Here is a 19,955-nt window from a genome sequence, read left to right on the forward strand (position 1 = left end):
AATTTAGGATTAATTGTATTATTGATTGTGATCAGTTGACTCTTGTGCTGGACTAATGTTTATCATTATCTATCATCCCAAGTTCAAGCAGAGCTCAGTGTCTCAATTACAATTCATGGGGCTGCATCCAAGTTCACATTACCTGTGAACAGCATTAAATTTATGGACAGTGAACTATTTATGTTTGTCTATATTACTCTAGCTTTATTAGACATAACACAAACTAGGGTTTTCATCCATGCCGTCAGAATTGTGGATATTTCGGGGGTCCATATTCAACTGCATTAACTGGATAACTTGTGAGTTTTCTGGCTAATTGCCAACTTTTGAATATTTTGGGTAACTACCCAGCTAAATTTTGGTGAGATAACATAAGGGTGTTCCTGCTAATTTATCTAGCTAACTCTGAAAGACTTAGCCATATAACTTATGCAGTTAACTCTGGTCATGTCATACAGTAGTTCTTAAGTTAGCCAGATATTTTATCTTTAAGATAGTTGGGTATATTCAGCGGTGCCACTGAATATTCTGACAGCTAGATAAGTTTAACCAGCTAAATTTGTAAGCCAGTTAGTGGCTGAATATTGCCCCCAGTGTGTACAATGGAGGAAGTCAGGAGATATTGGGCTGGACCATGCAGAGGATCTTGAATCTTATGGATTCAAAAGTTCATGTAACTCCCATGACTCATCTCTGTAGGAGACAGGTCCAATGGACATTAGTCACAGTGGAACCAAGCCACTCAAATACTTCAGGACTGCATTTGAGTATTAGAGATGCTCAAGATCTCTTTGTCTTGGTGAATTTACTATTCCAATCTGACCAAAGCATGCCCTTCCAAATTCAACTGCAGTCATTAGTTTTAATCATAGATGAGTCTAACCTGGGGTGGGGATCTCAGCTAAATAGGCTCCACCGCAGGGCCTCTGTTACCTCTGGAAGGAAAGTCTGTACATCAGCCTTCAGGAGTTGAGCAATAGGCTATTTTTTAAAGGTTTTCAGAAATCAGATGACCAATCAAATTGTCTTAGACAATCCCTTCTTCTACGTAAACCTAAAGATCTACCCTATGCTGGAAATCAGTCAGAGATGGGCCATCTTGTGCAAGACAACCTTAACAGCCACTTACCTGGCTGGCAACAAAAACATTCTGACAGACAGGCTCAGCTGCCAGCTAGACTCTCACAAGTGAGTCAGTGTGGCAAACAGTATCCTATTTTAGTGGCTAACCCCATGACAGATGTGTTCACAACTCAAAACAGGAAGGGGCCAATTGTCCTCCTCAGTAAGTCAGAAAGCAGACTGGCATTGGATGTCTTCTCCCTTTTGTGAGGAAAAGGACATCTGTATGGGTATCTTCCAATCCTTACAGTGGCAAAACCCTCAATAATACTCAGAAAGGGTCGAGGAATTATGATTTTCTTTGCTTCTCCTTGGCCAAGACAAATTTGATTCCTAGTCTTCTAGGAGTTATCCATCAGGAACCAATCAGGTTGGACATTTTTCCATCCTTAATTTTGCAGAACCAAGGAACATTACTTGATCCCACTCTCCAATCTTTGTCTTCATAGTCTGAATGTTGAGAATAATACAATCTTTTGGTTTCTTCCTGTTCTACACAAAAACAGCTTGAATATCTTTTACATATTTCAGGGACTGAACTCAAAGCTAAGTTTATAAGGGTACATATCAATGTGATTGGAACATACCACAATTATGCTGAAGGAAAACCAGTTTCAGTACAATGTTTAGTTGTAAGATTCATGCTGTGCATGCCTCATTTGTATCATGGAACCTCAACGTTGATTTAAAAAGCTGATTAAAGCCCCTTTGAGCTTCTGAGCTCTTGCAGGCTTAAAGTGCCTGACCTAGAATGTCAATTTGTTGTTGGTGGTAACTTCAACTCAGAAGGTCAGAAAATTTCAATCCCTAGTAACTTATCCACTTTATACTAACTTTAAACACAAGAGTAGTGCTATGTACACATTCTAAGACTGTAATTTGAAAACGAGCGCATATGCGCTAGTGAAGATACATTGGAATTTTTAATTGTGGCCAAACTTGCACGCACATGTTATAAAATACACCAAATGCGCGTAAGTATGCTTCTAATTTTAAGAGCCTTAGGGGTAGATTTTAAGAAAGTGCGCCTTCGCGTACTTTTGTTGGCGCACCAGGCGCAAACAAAAGTACGCTTGATTTTAGTAGATACGCGCGTAGCCGCACGTATCAGCTAAAATCCAGGATCGGCGCGCGCAAGGCTGCCTATGTCGTGTAGCCGGCGCGCGCCAAGCCGCACAGCCTACCCCCGTTCCCTCCAAGGCCGCTCCGAAATCGGAGCGGCCTTGGAGGGAACTCGCTTTCGCCCTCCCCTCACCTTCCCCTCCCTTCCTCTATCTAACCCACCCCCCCCGGCCCTATCTAGACCCCTCCCTACCTTTGTCGGGGGATTTACGCCTCCCGGAGGGAGAAGTAAATGCCAGCGGGCCGCTAGCGCGCCGAGACGCAACCTGGGGGCGGATCCGGAGGGCGCAGCCACGCCCCCGGGCCCGCCACGCCCCCGGGCCCGCCACTGAAACGCCGCGTCCCGCCCCCAAAACGCCGCGCCGATCCGACACGCCCCTGACACGCCCCCCTCGAAAAACCCCGGGACTTATGCGAGTCCCGGGGCTCTGCGCGCGCCGGTAGGCCTATGGAACATAGGCGCACCGGCGCGCAAGGCCCTGCTCGCGTAAATCCGGGCGGATTTACGCGAGCAGGGCTTTTAAAATCCGCCCCTTAGTGCGTGTGTCTCTTCCATAGGACTTTGTCGGCTTTGACACACATATGTCAATGGATTTTAAAACATGTTCGGCAAGGAACATTCCCAGTTTTCCAATTAGTCTACCAGTTGTCCAGTTAATATTGAGGTCTTTCAGACCCCTCTGGTTCTTCATCCTGCATGCCACCCTGTTCTACAAGCCCTAAAACCCAAGATTTACAGACTTGCTCCTCAGCAGGAGCAGCAGTAAAATTACATGGATATCTAGCAAACGTGCACTGTGGTTTTTGGTTTTAAAATATGGAGGTATGCGCATATGTCTTGACCCACCCCAGAATTCTCCACCCCTTTTCCACCCCCCTTATTCCTCACGTGCACACGGATGCATGTGTGTGCGGTTTTTGTGGATTTTTAAAATCTGTGTTGCTCGCACATGAGAACATAAGAACATGCCATACTGGGTCAGACCAAGGGTCCATCAAGCCCAGCATCCTGTTTCCAACAGAGGCCAATCCAGGCCATAAGAACCTGGTAAGTACCCAAAAACTAAGTTTATTCCATGTTACCGTTGCTAGTAATAGCAGTGGCTATTTTCTAAGTCAACTTAATTAATAGCAGGTAATGGACTTCTCCTCCAAGAACTTATCCAATCCTTTTTTAAACACAGCTATACTAACTGCACTAACCACATCCTCTGGCAACAAATTCCAGAGTTTAATTGTACTTGAGTAAAAAAGAACTTTCTCCGATTAGTTTTAAATGTGCCACATGCTAACTTCATGGAGTGCCCCCTAGTCTTTCTATTATCCGAAAGAGTAAATAACCGATTCACATCTACCCATTCTAGACCTCTCATGATTTTAAACACTTCTCTCATATCCCCCCTCAGCTGTCTCTTCTCCAAGCTGAAAAGTCCTAACCTCTTTAGTCTTTCCTCATAGGGGAGCTGTTCCATTCCCCTCATCATTTTGGTAGCCCTTCTCTGAACCTTCTCCATCGCTATTATATCTTTTTTGAGATGCGGCAACCAGAATTGTACACAGTATTCAAGGTGTGGTCTCACCATGGAGCGATACAGAGGCATTATGACATTTTCCGTTTTATTCACCGTTCCCTTTCTAATAATTCCCAACATTCTGTTTGCCTTTTTGACTGCCGTAGCACACTGAACCAATGATTTCAATGTGTTATCCACTATGACGCCTAGATCTCTTTCTTGGGTTGTAGCACCTAATATGGAACCTAACATTGTGTAACTGTAGCATGGGTTATTTTTCCCTATATTCATCACCTTGCACTTATCCACATTAAATTTCATCTGCCATTTTGATGCCCAATTTTCCAGTTTCACAAGGTCTTCCTGCAATTTATCACAATCTGCTTGTGATTTAACTACTCTGAACAATTTTGTATCATCTGCAAATTTGATTATCTCACTCGTCATATTTCTTTCCAGATCATTTATAAATATATTGAAAAGTAAGGGTCCCAATACAGATCTCTGAGGCACTCCACTGCCCACTCCCTTCCACTGAGAAAATTGTCCATTTAATCCTACTCTGTTTCCTGTCTTTTAGCCAGTTTGCAATCCACGAAAGGACATTGCCACCTATCCCATGACTTTCTACTTTTCCTAGAAGCCTCTCATGAGGAACTTTGTCAAACGCCTTCTGAAAATCCAAGTATACTACATCTACTGGTTCACCTTTATTCACATATTTATTAACTCCTTCAAAAAAGTGAAGCAGATTTGTGAGGCAAGACTTGCCTTGGGTAAAGCCATGCTGACTTTGTTCCATTAAACCATGTCTTTCTATATGTTCTGTGATTTTGATGTTTAGAACACTTTCCACTATTTTTCCTGGCACTGAAGTCAGGCTAACTGGTCTGTAGTTTCCCGGATCGCCCCTGGAGCCATTTTTAAATATTGGGGTTACATTAGCTATCCTCCAGTCTTCGGGTACAATGGATGATTTTAATGATAGGTTACAAATTTTTACTAATAGGTCTGAAATTTCATTTTTTAGTTCCTTCAGAACTCTGGGGTGTATAACATCCGGTCCAGGTGATTTACTACTCTTCAGTTTGTCAATCAGGTCTACCACATCTTCTAGGTTCACTGTGATTTGATTCAGTCCATCTGAATCATTACCCATGAAAACCTTCTCCAGTACAGGTACCTCCCCAACAATCCTCTTCAGTAAACACCAAAGCAAAGAAATCATTTAATCTTTTCGCGATGGCCTTATCTTCTCTAAGTGCCCCTTTAACCCCTCGATCATCTAATGGTCCAACTGACTCCCTCACAGGCTTTCTGCTTTGGATATATTTTAAAAAGATTTAACTGTGAGTTTTTGCCTCTACAGCCAACTTCTTTTCAAATTCTCTCTTAGCCTGTCTTATCAATGTCTTACATTTAACTTGCCAATGTTTATGCATTATCCTATTTTCTTCTGTTGGATCTTCTTCCAATTTTTGAATGAAGATCTTTTGGCTAAAATAGCTTCTTTCACCTCCCCTTTTAACCATGCCGGTAATCGTTTTGCCTTCTTTCCACCTTTCTTAATGTGTGGAATACATCTGGACTGTGCTTCCAGAATGGTATTTTTTAACAATGACCACGCCTCTTGCACACTTTTTACTTTTGTAGCTGCTCATTTCAGTTTTTTTCTAACAATTTTTTTCATTTTATCAAAGTTTCCCTTTTGAAAGTTTAGCACGAGAGCCGTGAATTTGCATACTGTTCCTCTTCCAGTCATTAATTCAAATTTGATCATATTACGATCACTATTGCCACCACCATTAGCTCTCACCAAATCCTGTGCTCCACTGAGAATTAGATCTAAAATTGCTCCCTCTCTCATCGGTTCCTGAACCAATTGCTCCATAAAACTATCATTTATTCCATCCAGGAACGTTATCTCTCTAGCGTGTCCCGATGATACATTTACCCAGTCGGACGCCAGAGAAAGAAACACGGCGGCAAGGTTGGAAGGCTAGAAGTAAGCCAACAACTGAGTAACGGGGCAATTTATCTCCAAAAATAAAAGCGGAGGATACTTGTTTCAGTCCCTGATGAAGCGGAGCGAAACGCGCGTCGGACTGGGCTTTAAATAAAATTTCCGAGTTACCTCAACGAGCGTATTTACCCCGATATTGAATTTTACAAAAACAAAAATTTTACAAAAACAAAAAATCCAAAAAAATTGGTGAAAAATAAAGGACTGGGACCAATGATTAAAAATGACCTGAGGTGGCAAAACCTTCAAGCAAAACATGCTGGTATGCCTGCAGGTGTTATGATGGCTCTTTAGATAATAATAATAGCACCTTTAAGAAAAAAATCTTAAGAATACCATTACACAACGTCTTGATAGTGGTAATTGAAGTCTCCCATTATTACCGCATTACCAATTTGGTTAGCTTCCCTCATTTCTCTTAGCATTTCACTGTCCGTCTCACCATCTTGACCAGGTGGACGGTAGTATACTCCTATCACTATAGTCTTCCCCAACACTCAAGGGATTTCTACCCATAAAGATTCAATTTTGCATTTAGTCTCATGCAGGATGTTTATCCTGTTGGACTCTATGCCATCCCGGACATAAAGCGCCACACCACCTCCCGGGTGCTCCTCTCTGTCATTGCGATATAATTTGTACCCCGGTATAGCACTGTCCCATTGGTTGTCCTCCTTCCACCATGTCTCTGAGATGCCAATTAAGTCTATGTCATCATTCACTGCTATACATTTTAATTCTCCCATCTTACTTCTTAGTCTTCTGGCATTAGCATACAAACATTTCAAAGTTTGTTTTTTGTTTGTATTTTCATTCTGCTTTTTAATTGATAGGGATAAGTTAGAATTTTTTAGCTCAGGTGAGTTTTTAATTACAGGCACTTGGACTACTTTTCTTATTATTGGAACCTCACTGTCAGGATGCCCTAATTCTAATGCATCATTAGTATCCTTTGAAGATACCTCTCTCCGAACCATGCGCTGCTAAGCGACTGTCGGCTTTCCCCTTTGTTGTAGTTTAAAAGCTGCTCTATCTCCTTTTTAAAGGTTAGCACCAGCAGTCTGGTTCCACCCTGGTTTAGGTGGAGCCCATCCCTTCGGAAGAGACTCCCCCTTCCCCAAAAGGTTCCCCAGTTCCTAACAAAACTGAATCCCTCTTCCTTGCACCATTGTCTCATCCACGCATTGAGACTCCGGAGCTCTGCCTGCCTCTGGTGACCTGCATGTGGAACAGGGAGCATTTCAGAGAATGCTACCCTGGAGGTTCTGGATTTAAGTTTTCTACCTAAGAGCCTAAATTTGGCTTCCAGAACATCCCTCCCACATTTTCCTATGTCGTTGGTGCCCACATGTACCACGACAGCCAGCTCCTCCCCAGCACTGTCTAAAATCCTATCTAGGTGACACGCGAGGTCCGCCACCTTCGAACCAGGTAGACATGTTACCAGGCGATCCTCACGCCCACCAGCCACCCAGCTATCTATATTCCTAATAATCAAATCACCAACTATCACGACCGATTTATCCCTTCCCTCCTGGGCAGTAGGCCTTGGGGAGATATCCTCGGTGCGAAAGGACAATGCTTCACCTGGAGAGCAGGTCCTTGCTACAGGATCCTTTCTTGCTGCACCCGGTTGATGCCCTCCAATCATGAGACTTTCTTCCTCCAAGGCAGCACCAGGGCTGCCAGTCTGAAGTTGGGACTTGGCTCCTATGTCCCCGAAGGTCTCATCTATATACCTCTCTGTCTGCCTCAGCTCCTCCAGGTCTGCCACTCTAGCCTCCAGAGATCAGACTCGTTTTCTGAGAGCCAGGAGCTCTTTGCATCACATGCACAAGTACAATCTCTCACCGGTGGGAAAAAAAATCATACGTGACACTCGATGTAAAAGACTGGGAAGCCCCCCTCTTGCTGCTGGGCTGCTGCCTTCATCTCAATTTTGTTCAGTTCTTAGTTAAGTTTTAGGTTGCTATGGGAGTAGGAATGTGTCTAATTAACGTCCTTTAAATGTATTAGTGAATTCACTATATGTCTGGTAGTGGCCTTCAAGGGACTGATCAAACTCTCAATAAAGTTTGTTGTTTTTTTTTTTGTTTTTTTTTTGTGAAAGTGGCACCTGCCTATAAATTAAAGGATGAGCTAGGGGTGGAGGGGCGAGGGGTGGGAGGGTTGGGAAATCCAAACAGTCTAACTTACTTAGTCAGCCAGAGTGACTCACTGCTCCCTTGATTAACAAATGTTGGTACCTAATCAAAACAAATCACACTACCTCAACACCTTTCCAAGGTGAGTAACTGAACTGAACTTTTCAACCTTTTTACTTAGGTATACACTGCTCCTAGCTTATTTCTAGCTTCTGGCTACTTTTTTTTTTTTTTTTTTTTTAAATACAAATGCTCAGTTCTGCTTACTAGCTGCCTTACTGACTATTAAAAGCATAAACACACACACACACACACTAAATAATATTCCCAAATAGTTAACTTTGCCCCAATACTTTTGAAAAAGACAATGTCCCAAGCAAAAACTTACTGATTCCTTTCAGCCACCAGCAAGGTGATCCTCTCCTCTCAGTGCTCCCAATGGAATGTGGGTTACTGAGCTTTGTTTGCCAGAAGAGCAAGACAATTAGACTTTGGAGTTTGTTGTCGGGGGATGTGGTTAGTGCAGTTAGTGTAGCTGGGTTTAAAAAAGGATTGGATAAGTTATTGGAGGAGAAGTCCATTACCTGCTATTAATTGACTTAGAAAATAGCCACTGCTATTACTAGCATCAGTAGTATGGGATAGACTTAGTTTTTGGGTACTTGCCAGGTTTTTATGGCCTGGATTGGCCACTGTTGGAAACAGGATGCTGGGCTCGATGGACCCTTAGTCTGACCCAGTATGGCGCATTTTTATGTTCTTAACCCAATCCTGCTGTCCTGTTACCATCTGATACTTGTCATATATCTTCCGTACCTTAGTAAATCTTTGTCTATTTCCTACCTATAGTCAGGGTTGTGCCAACAGTAATGTGGTATTTTTCCCCTACATATTGCAGGATTTGACTGTAGAACTGCTGAATGTGCTTCATCGTCTCATTCTGACCAGGGAATCCCCAGAAATTCAGCTTGCTGCCTTGGAAGTGGGGCGACAGATTCTCTGTGCAGCTCAAGAACATGTAAAGGAAAAACGGAGAAGTGCAGAAGGTAAACTGTAAGGACCTGACATGGACAATGCATGCCTTGGGAACAACTAGCTTCTACCACATCCCCCTCAGTGTATCAGCCATGTGAACAGTGCAATACCTCAAAATGTAACTTGGCACAGCTCAGGTCACAAGAATTGAGATCCTCTTACATGGTGATCTGCATTCTTATTGAAAACTACAATGCTGCCATTAATATATTACTGACTATAGGGGTTAATAATGACCTCAGTAATATGCGTATGGGATCATTTTAGAGAAGAGAGGATCTCTTTACACAAGGTATTGAAGGCAGCAAATAGGCTAGTACCTTCCACATAATTAATTCTTTAATACAAATAAATGTCAGTAATTATTTTATAGTCTAAGGGAATTGCTCTTATCAATTATGAGTCCATATTCACAATTATTTAGACGGATAACTCAGAAGTTATCGGCTAAATGAATATTTGGACACTTAGCCAACTGTATTTTAGATGGCTAATGAGTTAGCTGGCTAAAAATTAGCTAAGCCAGCTAAGTTAGGGCCATTCTGGGGGCATAACTGTCAGGAGTTAAGTTAGCCGACTCTAATATTCAGAGTTAGCTGGATAACTTAGCCAGCTAAGTCTGGTAGGCCAAAGAGAGGCTCTAATGTTAGCCAGTTAAAGTTAGCCAGTTATATTCAATAGTGCAGCTGTACTACTGAATATACCTTAAAAGTTAGTTAGATAAGTTCATCCGGCTATCTTGCTATCTGGACAGTGACTGACTATTCAGAGCCTATTCATAACTGTTTGAATTACGTTCATAAAAAGTGAGCTTTGAATATTTTCCTCTGCTGAATACATGAATTGTGTGCATACTTTTTGTATGCAATAAACATACCTGCATAAGAAGGAGCATCAGTAAAGGCATTCCAGGGACAGGGCTTTATTTTACTCGGTGAGCACACATAATTAGTGCTGCCTCAGTAAAGTTATGTGCACAACACTGGTTGGAAATATCACAGTCCTAACTTTACCCAGATAAAATTACGTATGTAACTTTCACTTGTGTGTGTGAGTTCTGTTGAATATCTGGGGCAAGTGACATGCCTAACTTTCCTGGATAAATTTGCTGCATCACTTACTATTGCCCTCTGTATGAATAAATATTAGGAAAAGATCATCTGGTTGGTTGGAAGAATATTTCTTGATAAAATTCTGTTATCGGTGAGCACTCACTACTCTCTTTCCTTTCTTTAGTGGATGATGGTGCTGAAGAGAAGGAGACCTTGCCAGAGTTTGGGGAAGGCAGAGACACTGGTGGGCTGGTCCCTGGGAAGTCATTGGTCTTTGCTGCCCTTGAACTCTGTCTCTGTATCCTTGTGAGGCAGCTCCCACAACTTAACCCCAAACTTTCTGGTAGCCCTGGGTGTAAACTTGGAAAACCCCAAGCGTTGTCAGAAGACGGAAGTCAACTGGTGTCAGCAGCTCTAGTTATACTCACTGATCTTCCTTCCATCTGTTCTCCAGAAGGTAAGGTTCTCAGCCCTCCTAATTCTGAAACATGGCCTGAAATGCAAGCGACAAGAAGAAGCCCGGAAAGGATTGCTATAATCTCAGCTGGGATTGATTATTGTATAGTGTGGGTGCAGGGTGCTGGGATGACCCTGCTATTAGGGAGGGGCTAATTCATTTAGCTACTGGAGCAAAGTTTTATTGTTTCTTTCAAGAACAGTTTTCAAGATTTACGCAGGTAAAAATGTGTATTACCTTGTATTAATTAGCTGGCTGAAAATTGCCTTCCCTTGATGCAACCTGCAAACTTATAACGGTATTGAGAAGGGGTGTTCCTGGAGAAAGGGAAATGACACACACAGACTGTTTGATCTTCCATGAAAGAGTACTTGCAGAAAAAGCAGGTGCAGATATCCATGCGAATCCTGTAGTCATGGCAAATTGCAAAGTGAGACCACATGTGGACCTCCATTCTGAAAATTGATGCAAAGTCCGTGGGACTTGGCTCAGTGTGAACAGTTTGAGAATTTCTTCCTTCAGGCCTGACCAGAGCTACTTTGAAAATGTTAGAACCTAAAGCCTGAAATTTGTGATGGCTCATTTCATATAGTATGAAACTGCCTTATTGCCTGTATATTAGCTGTATATGATACATTGGATTTATGTTCACCTCCAGACACTGAATTTATTTTATTTATTTATTTAAAGCATTTCTTGCCCACCCTTCCTATTTTCAGGGCAGGGTACAGCATCACATTCATAATTAACATAAAATAATAACAAATAAAGATATCAAATAAAGCTCAAATAAAAGTTTTATAGCAAATTATAAGACCACATTAAAACATCATGAAAACCCCAGAATAAGAATATTTATTTATTTATATATTAATTTTATGTGTAGTTTTACATACCCTTTCCCTTCTCAATTCCATTTCCCCTTCCACAAAATAATTAACACGTCAAGAGGTGAAAAGAGCTCAAGAATATCTTGCCTTTGACTACAAATTGGATAATTGTTGAGGGCACATTTCCCATTACACTTTTTTAATGAATTAAAGCACCAAGAATTGCCCTTTACAATACTGTACTACTAGTGATGCTTTGGTACATAGTGTTCTTCAGCAGGTTCTGTATGTATGTGTCTGTATCTTAGGAAGTGTCTCGGTTCTACCCACCATTCTATACTTAATTATTGGGGTCCTCCGAGAGACGGCTGTGAAGCTGCCGGAAGGCCAGTTATCGTCAACTGTGACAGCTGCCTTACAGGCTCTCAAGGGAATCTTCTCCTCTCCCATGGCTCGAGCTGAAAAGAGCCAAACAGCTTGGACCAGACTGCTTTGTGGTGCTTTGGCCACACTTCTTGATACGTGGAATCCAGGTAAAGGCTAAAGTAGACAGGATTTGTGTCCATCTCTTTCTGCTGCTGTGGATGTATTTGTCTATTATAGCCGAGGTAATTTTTCCAAAGGTTTTCTCTGATTCTTTATGTACAATATCCATTAAAAGGTAAGTTCCATGATGAATGTTCTTTTATTAAAACTGAGATATAATAGAAGATGTATATTATCACCGTAGAGGCTGTTCAAAATACAGATACGTTGGGGCGGATTTTAAATGCCCTGCGTGCGTAAATCCGGCTGGATTTACGCGCGCAGGGCAACCTGAATTAAAATTTAAGATTCCTAAACTTAGCTGCCTAACACTGGAAATCAACGCTAAGCTACTAAATCTTCTCCATCCTAAAACAAAATTAAACTATGGGGTTGGCAGCCCCTGTGATCCCCCACCCCTTCCACTGATCCAAAGATAAAAAAAACAAAACTGGAATGTATCCAAAGATGCCCCTCAGATCTCCTCTCCCAACCCTAAAAGCCTGCCTCACCATTCCAAAAAATAAACCAAATTAGGACACAGGCTTAAGGTCCTCCTGGCTTTGTCTATTTTTGCTCTGACAGCAACACTATTACAGGCCGATGCAGTAAATGCCATTTGGCATTTCAAGCGGAAACCCATATTTAGAAGTGGACTGCAAGATCGAATATTGTTGCGGATCAGACAAACACAAATACAATTAACAAACAAATTCATGACTTGTACCAAATCAAGAGTCCATGATTGTACATTCAAGCCCCTGAGGCAGCCGTCATAAGCGGCGAAACTCGGCCAGAGTCGGGCTATATCATTTTTTACGTCTCCACTTCAATAAAAGGATTGAAAAAGACTACAGGCATCTATCTCTTTTGTATTTCCCAAAGCTGTGAGAATCCAAAACGGTCCTTGCAGAAATGTGCAGCTCACTATTGATGGTTTTATGAATTTATGATTTTATTTGAAATATTTTTATTAACACCATAACAATCACATAAACAATACAAAAGAGGAAAAAGGTGTACAATTTTGCAGCCACCCGTGCTTGCTATAAAGAAACATCTCATTCCAGCTAATAGGCCTGATGTCCTACTCTGGTACATCAAACCCAAACAAAGCAAAGTAGAGACACATCCCCTCAGACCCTTCAAAAATCAACCATCCCCCTCACCATCCCAACTGCTATCAAAATGGGCAAATTTTTTTTATCTAAGTAATTAATGTTTTAATTAATGTGAATCTGAATTTGTAAGCCGCCTAGAATTTTAAATAGGCAGTCTATAAATAATTTGTAATCAACAATGTCTAAATTTTGGTGCTCAGAGCTCACAAATTTTTAAATACCAAGGTCTAGGTGCCTAATTCTTAAAGTTAGGCAGCAAAAGTAATCTATCAGGCTCTTATTATTAATTTATTTAAAATATAGCTGTGCGCAATGTAACCATTCTAAGGATTCTGACTCTCTTGTGCATTCCAGTGCAAAATTGTGCAGTATGACTGAAAAGGCTTGACATCCTTTGGATGTGATAACTGAAGCTTTTGCAGTCATAAGAGTGCTCCCATGCTGGTTCTTTTTATTTTTCCAAAAACTGAACCAAGCAAATGTATGTTTATATTTTAATTCTGAAATGTTCAAACCACAGAAATAATCACAGTTTCTTTTCCTTACACTTATAATATCCATAGCAGACTCTGTCAGTATTTTTATGATGCTATGTATTTTGTGTATAGGATATAATGATAGCCCTGATTTTGAAGCACTTCCATTATGATTGTTAACTGCACTAATGCTGATTTGTGATAACCACCATCCTTTTGTGTAAAGGTGACAAAGACCAACAGGACCTGGATGACATTAGCTTGCTCACCGCAGTCACCCTCTTCATTTTATCTGCAAGTCCAGAAGTTACGGCAATACAGTGCCTTCAGCAGAGGTGCATTGAAAAGTTCCGAATAACCCTCCTTTCCAAAGATCCAGCAGTGAGTATAACAGTGTAATGATGAGCTGCTTGTGCATCTTTTTTTTCTCTGCCTGCCTTTTCCTGTCATGCCATGCCCTCCTCCTCTGGCACTGGTCCTCAGTCATGCATTCTTAAAACAGGAAATTATTTCTCAGCGCCATTCTTGGCTTCCTTTCTCAAGTGTGAATAACTGTCTTGAACCACTTTTAGTGGATGGTGTGGAATAAAAGTGTAAATAAATTAAAAAAAATCTCATTCCCTGTACGTGCTTAGATCAGAACAGACTCCTGGGTTTTGCCTCCCCTCTAGCAGAAAGAGACAGAGAAAGTTTTTACTGACACAGCCATATATCACGAGGTGCCATTTGCAGTCCTCTATTTCTCTGTCTCCAGCAGATGGTGGAGGTGCAGTCTGAGACTGAGAGAATAATATAATAAAAATATAATAGGATTCTTGGAGATTGCCTCCCAGGGGGTTGCTAGGTCCTGGTGGGGCCATCTCCCCTGGTTTTGAGGCAGATGAGCAGGGGGTTGGGAACCCTTTTTTCGCTCACTCTTTCCCAGTAAGGGCAGACAGTTGGCGGTCCAGTTCCCTAGCCCTGGAGGACGGATGGAGCCTGAGCCCATTTTTCTGTGAAGGGACATGGTCAGTTGTTTAAGTTGCTCAGGCAGTGTGCCGCTGTAATCGGTGTGTTGTTGCACCCGCTCCTCGTTACTGCGGCCTTTTCTTTCTGCAGAGCAGATGGCTCCTTCTTCCCCTATTCTTCTGGCAATCATGGTCCTGGGATGGTAAATATTCTGCCTCCCTGGGGGGGAAGGCACTTTGCAGGCAGTAACGACTTCGGGTGGTTTCCGTGAGCCTAGAAGGTGCTCTTGGGATCGTTGCTACTTCACAGGCCACAGAGGGAGAGGGGGAATTTCCTCCTGCTTTATCACCGGTGCTAGGGTTCTCCAGTAGAGGTCATAACACTGAAGAATTTCATTCAGACAGTGAGGAAGACCATCTGGGGGAGTTTGATGGTGCCTCAGATTTTTCTGCCAACTTTGTTTTGCTCTTACATAGAGCTTATTCATCTAGGAAGGCCATGGAACGGTGTAGGGCTGTGCAGGGAGCGCTGGTGTATCCTGGCCCTTCAAAAAGGAGAGGGTCGTCTTAGGCGATGGCGTCCATGAGAGTTAGGTGCGGGTTCCAGGGGTCACGGTACCGCCAGCCACTGTGGATAGCTCCTCTGAGGTTTCAGAGGGTGACCATCCGCCAGCGAGAATCCAAAAGATGTAGATCCGAATTTGGTGGAGCACAATCCGGATGATAATCATGGCAAAGCCCTGGCTATTGAAGGGGAGGATCCTAAAGTGGTGCAGCTCTTCCATAGGGAGGAGTTGAGTTCCTCGATACTCTACATTCTGGAGGAATTGGATATAAAAGTCCCGTGGGATAAATCAGATCAGGAGGAGGTGGACCCTTTTATGGACGGCCTTCGAAGTCCCGTAAAGTCCTTTCCCTTCTATAAATAAGTCAAAAAGTTGGTATTTAGGGAGAGGGATACTCCTGAGACCAGCTTGAAGTTTAACAGAGCCATGGACAAATTATATCCTTTGTCTGAGGATACGCTAAAGCTCCTGAGGGTCCCAAAAATGGATGCCTCTGTTTCAGCTGTTACTAAGAAGATGACCATTCCAGTGGTTGGTTCTGCAGCACTGAAAGACCTTCAAGATAAAATGTTGGAGGTTCACCTCAAGAAGATATTTGAGGTTTCAGCACTTGGCATATGAATTGAGGTGTGTAGCAGTTTTATACAAAGAGCAGCTCTGCGCTGGGTGCAGTAGTTGCAGGCAGACAAATCCTTGTCGGACTCTGAGGCAAAGCAGGTGGAGCAACTGGAGGCCATGGTGGTCTATTGAGCTGATGCGTTATATGACCTCATTAGTGCTTCATCCAAGAGCTTGATGTGACAATTTCAGCCCAGAGACTCCTCTGGTTGAGGAATTGGATAGCAGATATTTCATCTATGTCACAGTTGGGATCGTTGCCTTTCAAAGGGAAGTTGCTCTTTTGGCAGGACTTGGAGGAGATGATTAAGCTTCTCGGGGAGAATAAGGTTCACAAATTGCCTGAAGATAAACCGAAAGAGAAGGGGGTCTTTTCCCCCATGCTCTCGCTTCAAAGGGAATAGGCGGTTTTGAACTTTTAGAGCTTCAAGTGGTACCCAAAGGCAGTTCTCGGGAAGGCAACTGTCCTGGAATCAGTCCTTTCGTGGGTGAAAGACGGGTAGAGATGGCTCCTCCTAGGGTGGCATTGGAGCCAAATCTGCTCAATGAGGTGAGGCTAGTCCACTTCTCGGTTCCTGTAATAGGGGGTCAGTTGGCTCTTTTCTACATGGAGTGGGCCAAGATCACATCAGACAAGTGGGTCTTAAGCGTGAGAGAGCAAGGTTATGCTTTAGAATTTGCTTGCTCACTCAGAGACTTGTTCATAGTTTCCCCGTGTACTTAGCAGGAAAAGACGTTAGCAGTGTAGGAAATCAACTGGAGGCTTGGGAGCCATTGTTCCAGTTCCCCTACAGGAGCAGACGAGAGGCCACTACTCCATTTACTTCATAGTCCCCAAGAAAGAGGGCACGTTCCGCCCAATTCTGGATTTAAAAAGGGTGAACGTGGCTCTAAAAGTGCCTCGCTTTCGAATGGAAACCCTGTGTTTGTGATTGCATCGGTGCACATAGGGGCATACCTGATGTCTCTGGATTGACCGAAGCATACTTGTACATATGGATTTGGCCCAATCATCAAAGATATCTGAGATTCATGTTCTGGGGGAACATTTTCAATTTTGCGCCCAGGACCTTCACCAAAGTGATGGTTGTGGTAGCTGCAGCTCTCCAGAGGGACGATGTCTTGGTTCACCCCTATCTGGACAAATGGCTGATTCGGGAAAAATCAGAGTCCTTTGCCGGGAGGCAGTGGACTTTGTCCTCTGGCGTCTAAGATGATTGGGATGGATAGTCAATCTGTCCAAGAGTCAACATTCTCTTTCCCAGGTGTTGGAATTTCTGAGAGTGCGTTTTGATCCAAAGTGAAAAGGGTTTTTCTTACCGAAGAGCGGATTTCCAAATTACAAGCTCAGGTTCATGGATTGTTGGAGAAGCAGGTGCCCAAGGTTTGGGATTACTTGCAGGTTCTCAGGTCTATGGCTTCCACATTGGAATTGATCCTATGGGCATTTGCTCATATACAACCTCTACAGTCTGCTTTACTATCCCGCTGGGACCCGTTGTCGGAGCAGTTTCACATACTGCTTCCTCTTACGGTGTTTTCCAGGTCCAGTCTTTCATGGTGGCTAGTTCTGGACAAGTTGAGAAAAGATATGAACCTAGAAGTCCTGGTCTGGGTGATCGTTAACACTGATGCCGCTCTCTCCAGTTGGGGAGCCGTGTACCAGGACCAGTCCATATAGGGGCAGTAGTCGATGGAGGAGGCCTCACAGTCCATCAGTCGCTTAGAGATGAGAGCGGTGCATTTGGCACTACGGGCTTCCTGCCCCTGTTGAGGGGGAAGCCAGTGAGTCTTGTCAGACAATGCGACAACCGTGGCTTACATCAACCGCCAGGGTGGCACCAAAGGTCGAGCGGTGGCTAAGGAAGCCCGGGAACTAATCGGCTGGGCAGAGCAGCATCTAGCGCTGTTAGCGGCTTCCCACATAGCAGGCATGGACAATGTGCAAGCGGATTATCTGAGCCAACAACAACTGGACCCCCAGAGAGTGGGAGCTGTCAGAGGAAGCAGTGCGCCTCATCATTTGCAGATGGGGCAGGCCACACATGGATCTGATGGCAACTTTCTGCAATGCCAAGGCCCCACAGTTTTTCAGTCGAAGAAGGGAACGAGGAGCAGAAGGGTAAATGCCTTAGTTCTGCCTTGGCCGAAGGACATCCTTCTGTATGTATTTTCGCCATGGCCTCTAGTGGGCAAAGTCTGGCATCGCATAGAGGTCCATCCAGGTGACGTGATTCTTGTAGCACCGGAGTGGCCGAGGCGTCCTTGGTTTGCTGAGTTGATCAACCTGGCAGTGGACTGTCCATTGCATTTAGCTCATCTGCTGAATCTTCGACATCAAGGCCCCATATTTTTAGATCAGGCAGATTGCTTCTGTCTAGCAGCTTGGCTTTTGAGAGGGAGCAATTAAGAAATAAGGGTTAATTTGAAGGAGTCATCGCTACTCTTTTGCAGTCTAGGAAGACTTCTAACTCCTTGGCCTATGTGAGAATATGGAGAGTTTAAGGCCTGGTGTATGAAGCAAGGGGTTGATCCTATGCGGGCCTCCGTGGCACATATTCTGGCCTTTCTGCAAAACGGCCTTGTCAAGGGTTTGTCCTTCAGTTCCCTCAAGGTTCAGGTGGCGGCTTTGGACTGTCTTTGAGGGAAGGCTCAAGGAGCGTCTCTAGCAGCTCATCCAGGTGTGGTGCATTTCTCCAGGGAGCAAAGCATTTGCGTCCTCCGATTAGGAAACCTTGCCCTTCCTGGAGCCTTACTGTAGTCCTTAAAAGCTTGTGTGCTATCCCATTTGAACCATTGAAGTAGTCTACTATGAAAGATCTCACTTTGAAGGTGTTTTTTTTGTGGCGATTTGTTCGGCTCGTCGGATTTCAGAGTTTCAGGCCTTGTGATGCAGAGAGCCTTTTTGAGATTTTCGGACACCAGGGTCTCCTTAAGGGTGGTTCCTTCTTTTCTGCCGAAGGTGGTGTCATCATTCCACTTAAATCAGTCAGTGGAACTTCCGTCCTTCCCCATTTTGGATCCCTCTATGCCTCAGGCCAAAGAGTTGCGATGTTTGGACGTGATGTTGCGGTACCTCGAGGTTACTAACAGCTTCCATTTATCGGATCATCTTTTTGTGCTATGGAGTGATACAAAAAAGGGTCATAATGCATCAAAAACCACAATTGCTCAGTGGTTGAAAGAGGCTATTAGTTCCGTATACAACTGTCAAGGTCACCCTGTCCCAGAGGGGTTAAAGTTTCATTCTACCTGTTCTCATGTGGCCTTCTGGGCTGAATATGAGCAAGCCACCTCAAGAAATCTTTAGGGTGGCTACTTGGAAATCTATGCACACTTTCACCAGGCATTACTGTTGGATGTCCAGGCACCAGAGGCCATGGCCTTTGGTGAGAGTGTGCTTCAAGTGGGACGCTCGAGGACCCACCCCATTTAGGGAAGCTTTGGTACATCCCAGGAGTCTGGACTGGGTCTGGGCATGTGCAGAGAAAGGAAAATTGGTACTTACCTGCTAATTTTCATTCCTGTAGTGCCACAGATCAGTCCAGAGTCCCGCCCACTGGAGGAAAGGAGAAGCTTGGAGAGTCCGCTCGACCTGTTATGATTATGCAGAAGAATGGCACAGGTTTTTCTTAGTCCAACATGGATTTCGGAGTGGGCACCATTCTCTGTTCGTTTTCCACTTTCCTTTGCTTGTTCATGGGGTAGTAGTTATTGTATTGGTATTTGTTCTATTTTTTGGCTTGGGTACAGATCAATATTGAGGGACTGCAGGTGGCATGTCATGTTAGTGTCAGTAGAATTTCCTCTATCTCCATCTGCTGGAGGGGAGGCAAAACCCAGAAGTCTGAACTGATCTGTGGCTCTACAGGAATGAAAATTAGCAGGTAAGAACCAATTTTCCTTTATCAGTCTCTTTGGCTAGGTAAGAGTTTAGAAGGGTTTGCTTCTGCTGCCTTCAGTGTTTATGCAAGTGGGAGGAAGGGAGTAGAGTTAAAACTGACACAGCTATTTTGCCTATTCAGGCAATAGAAAGCTTAGCACTTGCTGCTCATCCTGCTGTGGTTCATTCAAGGCAAATTAAAAAATATATGACTTTGAAATTGAATAATTTTGCTTTTTTCCATCAGGTGCAGTTGAAATGCTACCAGCTGCTACTCTCTCTGTTTCTACATCCGAACCGATCTGTGTCTGCCCCTTACATCCATTCTTTAGCATCGTTCATTGTAATGAAATTACGGGAAACAGAAAAACAGAAACCTGAGAACACTGCTGATCTGCAGGTAGTTCAGGAGGGCATCAAGGTTCTAGGAGCCCTGGTGACTCTGGCCGAGGAACAGCATCGTGAGTATCACAGGCCAAACCATTGTAACTCCTTAATGTAACCAAGACTTGGCAGAAAC

General features: G+C 43.5%; 1 protein-coding gene across 3 annotated transcripts in view; it reads left to right on the forward strand.

The window, feature by feature from the left end:
* HEATR5A (HEAT repeat containing 5A) overlaps nt 1-19,955 on the forward strand; it is a 285,493-nt gene that overhangs the window by 263,130 nt on the left and 2,408 nt on the right. For all 3 annotated transcript variants that reach the window (XM_029598984.1, XM_029598983.1, XM_029598985.1), the window contains exons 31-35: nt 8,824-8,971; nt 10,197-10,469; nt 11,608-11,832; nt 13,648-13,802; nt 19,683-19,896. In XM_029598984.1, coding sequence (XP_029454844.1) covers nt 8,824-8,971; nt 10,197-10,469; nt 11,608-11,832; nt 13,648-13,802; nt 19,683-19,896 — 1,015 coding nt within the window. The remainder of the gene's footprint in view (nt 1-8,823; nt 8,972-10,196; nt 10,470-11,607; nt 11,833-13,647; nt 13,803-19,682; nt 19,897-19,955) is intronic.

This window comes from Rhinatrema bivittatum, chromosome 4 (assembly GCF_901001135.1).
Source record: "Rhinatrema bivittatum chromosome 4, aRhiBiv1.1, whole genome shotgun sequence".
NCBI classification, from domain to species: domain Eukaryota; kingdom Metazoa; phylum Chordata; class Amphibia; order Gymnophiona; family Rhinatrematidae; genus Rhinatrema; species Rhinatrema bivittatum.